Genomic DNA, 10,245 nt, shown 5'->3' on the forward strand with positions numbered 1-10,245 from the left:
TATATGCCACTGTTTTCCCTGCCTCTTCCCCAATGTGCTATGTACCACACATGGAGGCCTCCTGGAAGATGTGCCACAGAATGGCCACCCCTGATACGAACTGTTATACATGGTTTATTTTGAAAGAAAGAACTATAACTTTTTACATCAGCAGGAGATCTCACCCATCATCTGCCAGTCAGCCAATGCAACAAAGATTCATCATATCTTTTGATGACAATTTTATCTAGTTGGTTTTCTGATTGTCACAGATTCATAGAAATATAGGATGGAAGGGGTCATCTGATTAATCCCCTGCTCTGAGACAGGACAAAATATACTTATCACTTAACATTGTTTCTTGAACCTGTTTTCGAAAAACCTCCAGAAAGAGGGGATATTACAGCTTCATTTGGTAACCTGTACCAGTCATCCATTTTTATAATTAGCACATTTTCCTTCCTATCTAACCTTGATCTTCATTGCTGCAAATCAAGCCGATTACCTCATAGTCTACCCTTAATGACCACTGGCATGCAAGGCATAGCTCTCTTTATAGTTGCTGTTGGCATATTTGAAGTCTGTTATATCTACCTTCAGTCTTCTATTTTCTAGATGAAAGGAACCCATTTCCTTCATATTTTCCTCACTGATCACCTTTTCTTAACATCTCATAATTCTTGTTATTCCCCCTCAGGACTATCTACATAGCGTATGCATTTTTCTTAAAGTGAGACCAAAATTGGACACAGGTCAGGCATTCCCAACCCAAGTAGAGTGGAATAATTATTACCTGTAATTATGATGTATCAGCCGTGTCTACACAAGATGCTGTGTGCAGTCATTACTGCACAGTCATTTTGTACCTGTACAAGCAAGTACGAAATGACTGTGCAGTACCCAAATTTAATGCTTAGTAGCATCACCAAGCAGCTTTTAGGTGAAGCCGACTGCACAGTAGCTCATTACTACTGCACAGCAGTGTTGGGTCATGCTTCATGCCATGTAACACTACTGCATACTAGTAACAAGCTACTGTACAGTCAGCATCACATGTAGACACAGCCACCTTGTAATATATTCCATAATGACAGTTTGTCTTGTTTATAGACACATCACATAAAATACTCAGTTTAGGAACCACTATAATCCCACATCCTTTCCTTCCACTGCTGCCTAGATGGTTATTTCTCATTTGATATTTCTGCATTCACTTTCCCTTTCTTTCTGAAGGTTTCTCACTCATTCCAATCTAAATTTATCCTCCCATTCCTGCCGCTTTAGAAAAATTTAGTCCTTTTTTCACTTACTCTCATCTCTTTTTCATAAGGGGAAATTCCATTTTTGGGATTACATACATAGCTTTGAATGGTCTCACAAGCATTTTTGTTATGGACAGGCATGAGCTAAGCTGTTGCATTTCTCTCTCTGATCAGTGATACAGAGAAAGTTGGTAAAATCTTTACTAAATCCCTCTGTGTTGTCTTTACAGGGAGGTATATAATTCCTCTGTGTGTCTCTTACCTACCAAAATCATTATTGCTTTGACTTCCTGTGCTGAAGAAATGCCCAGTGGAAACCAGACTACAGTGACTGAGTTTATTCTCTTTGGTTTCACCAGTAGTCCTGAGATGGAGGTGGCCCTGTTTGTGCTGTTTCTCATCATCTATATTAGCACTTTGGTGGGGAACACTGGCATCATCATTCTAATCCAGAGTGACTCCTACCTTCACACCCCCATGTATTATTTCCTCTCCAACCTGTCCTTCTTGGACCTTTGCTACTCCTCTGCAATTGCTCCCAAGATGCTGGCAAACTTCTTGTCCCACAGCAAGACCATTTCCTTTGCTGGCTGTGCAACACAAATGTTTCTTTTTGCTGCCTTTGCAGATGCTGAGTGTCTCATTCTGGCTGCAATGGCATGTGACCGTTACGTGGCCATCTGTAACCCACTACTCTATACAGCTGTCATGTCTCAGAGAGTCTGCATCTCACTGGTAGCAGGAGCTTACATCAGTGGTAGTATGAGCTCATTGGTACACACTTGTTTTACATTCACGCTATCGTTCTGTGGCTCCAATGTCATCAACCATTTCTTCTGTGACATCCCCCCACTGCTAGCACTTTCCTGCTCCAACACTCATATCAATGAAATCCTTCTCTTTGCCTTGTGTGGCTTCATTCAAACCAGCACCTTTGTGATCATCCTTGTTTCCTACGCTTACATCCTCTTTGCCATCCTGAGAATCCGCTCTGCCGAGAACAGGCACAAGGCCTTCTCCACTTGCACCTCCCACATGACAGCCGTCACCTTGTTTTATGGAACACTTCTATTCATGTATTTACAGCCTAGTTCTAGTTATGTCTTGGACACAGCCAAAGTGGTCTCTGTATTTTATACTGTGGTCTTTCCCATGTTGAACCCCCTGATCTACAGCCTGAGGAACAAGGAAGTAAAGGATGCCCTAAGGAGAACATTAGAGAGGAAAGTGTTTTCACAGTGACATGACTGGGGCAGAAAAGGAAATGGGAAGAGGCCCTCTGGTGCACTGCACAGCAAATTTGCAAAGTGTTTTAAAGAAGGTCATAATCCACACTGCTAATTTGGGCAGAGGTACTTGGGCTCTATGTATTTAAATTTACAGCACTAGAAGCTTCCCTGGATTAGGAATGATTTTAGTGGGCTAGGCACTCTGATTTCACATTGGATCCAATTCATTTCATTGCATGACTATGTATCAAAAGCTGGAATTGTTTTCAGTCTCTGCTTTCATCCGCACTGGGGATCCATGCCAGCGTCTCCTCACTGCCACTGCCGCCCCATGCAGCCCCGGATCTCTGCTCCCTGTGGAGCCAGGTAGCACGGCAAGGACCAGCACTGCCCTGCCATGCAACCTGGCTCTGCAGAGAGCAGAGATCCATGCCAGGGTCTCCTCACACTGCAGCCCAACCTGTGCAGTCCAGCATCACTGGGCCAGCAGGAGATGGGCAGCTGTGGTGAGGAGACCCCCGGCATTGATCTCTGCTCCCTGTGGAGCCAAGTCATGCAGCAGGGCAGAAGTATGAAGCTGTTTCCCTGAAAGCCTGTCTCCGCAACATTTCCAAAACATTTTGGATGCCTTGTTCATTTCAGAGATGTTTCTGAGCCTTCTGTTTCAATTCAGATTTCGTGTTTTGGGCACTGAAACGGCACAAAACACCTCCAAAATGTCACACAGCCCTAATACCCATGTAAACTCTGAAAATGAAACCATGAAAGTATTTTGTTTCCAGATCCTGAGTCAAAACCCCAGTTTGTATAATCCAGTCTGTTCATTGTGACCAGTACTTCGTTCCTAGATGTTTAGAAGCAGGCATACGATAAAACACACAGAATCTAGAGATCACATACTGGACTTATGGGATTGCCTCTCTTTGTCTCTTTATTTTTTATCAAATAGCAATGAGGCTATGGACAGATGTTCTTGTCCCAGGAGAAAATGTTTTCTCCCATGACAAAGTGTGATCATTTAGACTTGCAGGGGCAGAGGCTTCCCCTGGGCCTTGAAAGTGTTGTGCAGCAAGCATGCAGAGACCACAAAGCAAGGCATGTTGCACTGACTGGTGTCCACACTTGTCCTCACTCACCTCCAGCAAGCCTTGAGATGCCCAAAGGCACACTTCACAATCACTTTGCAGCTGCTGAGCTGGTACTTAAACAGTTACTTCCAGGTAATCAGCGAATGGCTTTATCAGCCAGGGTTGCAGTGGGTAGGCAGAGTCTCCTAAGTGGAGGTACAGTCATTCCTTCAACCTGGATGTCAGACATGCCAAAGGCAAATTCTCTCCACTCCATCAGTTTAGGCAGGAGGAAGCTTCTAAACAATAAGTCATCATGCACCCTGTCTGACCAACCAGCATTTATGTGTGAGAAATAGCCATAGCGGTCCACAACTGCCTGAGGCATAACTGAAAAATAACCTTTTTGGTAGACAAATTCATTGCTACATTGTGCAGGGGAAAGAATGATGATGTGGGGAACCTTAGGCTGACAAATCAATCCCCAAATCCTATGGTTAAGCCCAGCATTTGATGCACAGGGCCATTATCTATTGGATCATCCATCTGACATACCTCATGCACCACCTCTCTAGCTGTCAACTTGCTGAAATGGTTTGTCTTGCAATAGAGGACACCTAAAGTCAGGAGCTTCCATATAATAATGGCAACACACTATTCCAAGGATTAGGGTGCCCACATCACTAATGCCCAGTATTGTATGTGTTTGGAAGTTCAGGAAGATCTCCATGAAGGCATACCTGGACACCTTGAAGTTCAAATGCTACTGCTTCTCATCCCAGGTGGTCATGATGATCCACTCCCCCCAGTTCCCGCTCATCCCCCTGGCCCAGAAATCTTAGACAAGAGATAGTAAAATGTTTGCTAACATAATCATAAAATAAGACATGCGCTTTACTAACAAAGTCATGGCAAATGCTGATTGGTTATATCATAGCTATGCTTATGATGTCATATTTTCTATATGAACTCACCTCACCTGTTGTATGAGGTCAGACCTCTTCACAATTCTCCAGTTGTGTATGAGTCTGTCCAGAATGCATTCTCTAATAAACCAAGCTTCTGCTGACCTGACCTAAAGTTTGCTGCGTGTGTTTACCATGACAATTTCCTGGTGCCGTGACTCAGATGCACGACACGGATTGAGGAAGGAAAACCGCAAACTGCTTCCCCCGAGCCCCGTGGTGCCAAACTTGCGAGGTAGGAGACCTCATTTAAAATCTCTAATGGGGTTTCAAAGGAAGGCTGCCTGTAGGTTCCTGACTTAGCCGTGGTGACTGGATCCGAACCTTATTGAATACAGGTCAGTTTAGAACCTTACTGCTGGCTAGAATTTTTGTCTGGGAAAAGGATCCTATTTTGTGTAAAGAACGTTCTATTTGGGGAGAAACTGTTTGAAGCACCTTCATCCAACAGCACATGGGGCTTGTAGTTAATTAACTAAAGGTGGTGTGGGGGAGGAGGTCGGGCTGACTGAATGAATGTGTGTGTGTGTATTCAGAAAAATGAGACACTGACCAGGTCTGGGACTAAGGCTGGGTCTAGCTGCCCCGATTCTGCCTGATAAGGTAGCGTTGAAAGCAAGGGGGCCCAGCTGAAACCTCGTGACCCAGTGGACAGGTATCTGAGTGATTTTGTCTTTTCCAAACCCCTTTTCCCAGTAGCTTCTGTCAAAAGCAGAAGTGAAAGGATCCCTTTTGTGTTTCCCTCCCTGCTTCCACTGTATGAGCCGGTGTCGGGTCAGTAGCCTTTTGTCTGGGCAGAAAGAAACCGTGGGGCAAGGCACTGAGCAGCCCGGACATCTTAAATAAGCTTTTCCTACGTCTTCCTGTGTGATTGAAAATGGGAATAGGTCAGTCAAAACCAGTTCCTGTCCCCCCTAAGAGGACTCCGGCATACTTTATGTATACACACTATTCTCCTGAGACTTGCAAGTATCTGGATAAGTAGAACTGGTATACTAAGGATGATCCCGAGAAGCAATTTCCACTGGAAGGAACATTTGACCAAGATAAAATTATTCATTTGCATAGCACCCTAGAATATGAGAGAGGAAAGATTTCTCAAAGTCAGTGGAATGTTTTTTTTTAATTGGTATGAGGAGATGTCTAAAAGACACTCTGAATCTCAAAATCGAAGTTTAAAAGATTCTCAGGAAAAATTAAAACAATTGAAGGCTGTTAGGGAGAAATTGGCTGCTCCCCCAAATTATATGCCGGCCACCGCTCCATTGTATCCAACTTTGCCTGGGGTGCCCCCTTCAGAACCAGCAGAAGACATCCTTGACTTCTGTCCAAATCCTGCTCTTTTGGGACTCCCACATCAGCAACAACCGGTTCAACATCAGGCTGCAGCCCAGGCTAGTGACTCATCAGCTGAGACACTAATAACCACAAAATCTGTTAGTCCAGACTCAACTACCTCTCCTGCTGCTCCGACATTCAAAAAGATTTAGATTCTATCATGTTCAAAGGGGGGTCCACCCTTGTTCAGTATGTTGATGATCTGCTGTTAGCCTCACCCACTTTAGAAGCCTGTAAGCAAGATACTTTGATACTCCTTACGGCCTTAGCAAAGAAGGGCCACAAAGCCTCAAAATCTAAACTACAGCTTTGTAAGCCTAAAGTACATTATTTGGAGCATGATATTTCAGCAGCAAAACACTACCTTTCCTCTAGTAGAATTGAAGCTATCCTTAGCATTCCCAAACCTATGACTAGGAAACAAATGAGGGGATTCCTAAGTGCAATGAGTTATTGTAGACAGTAGATCCCGAGTTATGCTGCTCTCACAAAACCCTTGCAATCGTTTACCCGTGATACCACTCCAGAACCTCTACCTTGGACTCCTGAAGCTGAGCAAGCATTTGCAGCCCTTAAACAAGCCCTCACTATTGCTCCCGCTCTTAGACTCCCTAATTACAGAAAACCTTTTACTTTGTTTTGTCATGAATGGGAAAGAATTGCTTTAGGAGTACTTACTCAGCTGCATAGTGAAAAGCATTGCCCAATTGCGTATTATAGTTCTGCTCTTAATCCTGTGGCTATGAGATTTCCCCCTTGCCTCCGTTCAGTAGCCACTGCCGCTTTATTAGTTGAAAAGGCCAATACTCTAGTTCTAGGACACCCTTTAACTGTTGCAGTTCCCCATGGCAAGAAGGGCAAGACTCAGCATATTTCCAATTCCCGTCTTACTAAATATGAGAAACTTTTGCTGTCAGCTGCAAATGTAACCTGAAATCGCTGTTCAATTTTGAATCCAGCATCACTTCTGCCAATTGACTCTGATAGTGAACCTCATGATTGCCTATCTGTCCCAACTCAATTGTTAACCCCTCAAACTGACCTTAAAGACATTCCTATCCCAAACTCTGACCTTGTTCTGTTTGTAGATGGTTCCTGCCTTAGAAATGACGCTGGCAAATTAGTTGTAGGATATGCAGTATGCACTCAGCATGCTGTTTTAGAAGCCTATTCCTTACCTCAAGCTCATTCTGCTCAAGTTGCTGAACTCATTGCTTTAACACGTGCCTGCATCCTTGCAAAAAATCAAATCACAATCATTTATACTGACTGTAAGTATGCTTTTAGTGTTGTTCATGATTTTGGACAAATTTGGAAACAAATTCATCAGGAGTCCAAATCAGTCATAGTTGTTATGTCAAAGAACTTTTGGAAGCTGTTCAATTGCCCTCTGCTATTGTTATTGTTAAATGCAAAGCTCATGAAAAACCCTTTGATGATGTCACACGAGGAAATGATCTAGCAGATCGTTCTGCCAGAAATGCGGTCCTTTCTGGCCCGCAGGCTCCTAACTCTGTTTTTGTTTATTTTTCAGCAGACCAGTCTCCTCTGGCTAACCTCTCAAACCTAGCCTTTCTTCAAGATCAGGCCACAAAAAAAGAAAAACACGACTAGTTGAGTACAAGGTATTCACTGCACCCTGATTCTCTATGGCGCTCCGCAGACGACCACCTGGTAGCACTTAGAGAGCTTTTGCCATACCTTGCTCGTCTGACTCATTCAGAAGCCCATACCAGCAAGCGAGGCATGATTGCTGCAGTACAAAAGAATTGGTTTGCCCCAAATTTTCCTCCCATGGCACAACAGTACTGCAGCTCCTGTCCCATCTGTTTAGCTCACAACATTGGGCAACGAGTAAAAACGACACCTGCACCCCATCCCCCTCCATGGGGACCGTTTATAAACTTGCAAATTGATTTCATGCATCTACCTAAGTGTTGTTCTTATGAATACATTCTTGTTATTATTAATATGTTCTCTGGTTGGGTAGAAGCCTACCCATGTGTACATGCTGATCCTATTACTGTAGCAAAAAAATTGCTCAAAGAATTCATCCCTAGGTTCGGATTGCCCCTTACAATAGATAGCGACAGAGGCACCCATTTCACAAGACAGATAGTAAAAAACATCTGCAAAACACTCAACATACAACAACATCTACACTGCAGTTATCATCCACAGTCAAGTGGTGCTGTAGAACATAAAAACTCAGATTTGAAAACACGCATTTCAAAGATCTGTGCTGAAACAAGTCTCAAATGGCCTGATGCACTAACCATTGCTCTTATGCACATTAGAAACACTGTCAACAGAAAACATAGATTAACCCCTTATGAAATACTCATGGCACGACCCATAAGAATGCTGACTACACCACCTGTAGCCCCTCACCAAGCAGACCTACAATTAACTGATGAAACTGTGCTAAATTATTGCAAAGCATTAATGAAGTGCGCTAGGTCTGTTCATTCACAAGTCCAATAAGCTTTACCTCAACCACCGGATGTTCCTTGTCACAGCCTTGAGCCAGGAGATTGGGTCTACATAAAGGTTCATCAACAGAAAAACGCACTCCAACCCAGATGAAAAGGGCCCTTTCAAGTGCTTCTGACCACTAACACTGCTGTTCGTTGCCAAGGTCATCAGACGTGGACTCACGCCTCACACTGCAAGAAGGTATTACCACCATTAGACCCCAAGGCAGCTGTATTCCAACCAAGATTGGAACCTTTCCCTGAAGCCAAGAACAAAAACCCTCAGAACCTCACTCAAGCAAGTGAGGAGCATCAAGGCGCAAGTGATAGTGATCTCACTGATAAACCTAGCACCCTGATCCAACTGACTCCATCAGTTGGAGAGCCAAAGTATCATCTGCGTCCTCAGAAGACGTAAATGTTTCCATTTAGAAGATCCCCACCTCAACCCAGACCCAGAGCCGAAGATATCAGCCCTCTAGGCAACCTAAGCTCAAAAAATGAAAAGAAACTTTAGTTGCCCTCTTGGGTGTGGTTAGTAGTAAGATTTGTCCTACTGGTGTGGGTATTATTCGTGGTTGAAATATTTTTTCCTTTCTGTCTTTAAGACCGAATCAATACTATTAGCGTCAAAGTGAACAAATAGACAACAAAAACCTGAAGAATTGCCTGCAGAGGCAAGCCAAACAATACCTGCCAACATGTTTTGTATAATAAGACTGTTCATATTATTATTAGCCATGCCATTGCCAGTTTATTCTAATGGTTATTTGCACTTCCTACAAAGAGTAGCTATGGCCTTAAATGCTTCTGACTGCTGGATTTGTAGACTCACCCCCAGCGCCCATGATAAAGGATTTTTAATGATACCGCGGCCCTTAACTTTCATGAACCTAACTGCACATCCTGGAAGTCTCAACAACAAAACCTGGAATGATGGAGAGTACCTTAAAGTAATTCCAGAACAAGGTTATTTTTGTTAGGTCCAAAACCAATCCCAGGTTCAGAATTATTCAGTAGGAGTTCGCAGTTGTAAACATTATTCCACTCCGATGGTATTTGAATGAACAATCACACACATAACAGAACACGGTGTATGAGTTTCATAAATTAGTATTCCTTGTACAATAAAACACACCCTAGATATTCACTTAACTGTACCAAAATCCGCTTACCCAATGCCATCCTGTAGGATTGCTCCCTACCGGAAAGACACTGCTTTCGAAATAGCACCTCCCATGAGACCGATATGTTGGGCCGTCCTAGCCCCTTCAGCGGTTGGTTTATAAAATATGTGAGCTGGGGGTTTGATAAACATACAGCTAATACTCCATGGAGAGGCTTAAAGGAAACCTATTAGGTATGCGGCACAAAAGCTTACCATTTGTTGCCAAAGAATTGGTTTGGCTCTTGCTATTTATCCTGGTTAACTCCAACAGTAAGAGCAAGAAAGTCCCTACCCCATGGTCGTCTCAGAAATAAAAGAGAAAGTCCTGATCCACAGGATCAACTTCAAAATGCTCATGCTACCCTGGAAGCTTATAGAAATCCCTTAGCTGTAAAAACACTGATTGGGTGTTTGTCCCAGGGGAGCTGGGATGCCGGAAGGCCCCTGGGGCAGCAAAGGGTCCCGCTTACCTCCTGCAGGGCCGGAAGAGCCGAGGGAGGCCCATGCGCCGAGAACGCCGGCGCGGGTTGTCAGCCGGGCATTTATCCGGCTGCGGCAAAGCAGCGGGGGCGGGGGACGCCTTCCGGGAGGAACAAAAGGCGGCCCCGCAGAGGCAATGGGGTGGCTGAGCGGAGAAAGCTGGAGCGAGAAGCCTCAGCGAGCGGGGAGTCAGCCGCCACTGCAAAGTGCGGGAAGGAAAGAGGCGGAGCCAGACCCGGCTCCGAGAGATGGAGCGGAGCAGCTGGCAGGAGCGCCGGGGGGG

The 10,245-nt window shown here is 44.3% G+C and overlaps 1 protein-coding gene across 1 annotated transcript; it reads left to right on the forward strand.

Moving 5' to 3' along the window:
- Positions 1–1,544: 1,544 nt before the first annotated feature.
- Positions 1,545–2,483, forward strand: LOC102375004 (olfactory receptor 5AS1-like). Its single transcript, XM_006032227.1, has one exon. The coding sequence runs from the start codon at positions 1,545–1,547 to the stop codon at positions 2,481–2,483; it is 939 nt and encodes a 312-aa protein (XP_006032289.1).
- Positions 2,484–10,245: the final 7,762 nt, after the last annotated feature.

Source organism: Alligator sinensis, unplaced genomic scaffold, assembly GCF_000455745.1.
Source record: "Alligator sinensis unplaced genomic scaffold, ASM45574v1 scaffold1_1, whole genome shotgun sequence".
Lineage (NCBI taxonomy): Eukaryota > Metazoa > Chordata > Crocodylia > Alligatoridae > Alligator > Alligator sinensis.

Coding starts and splice junctions, on each gene's coding strand:
- LOC102375004 (XM_006032227.1), top strand. CDS start 1,545: ATGCCCAGTGGAAACCAGACTACAGTGACTGAGTTTATTCTCTTTGGT.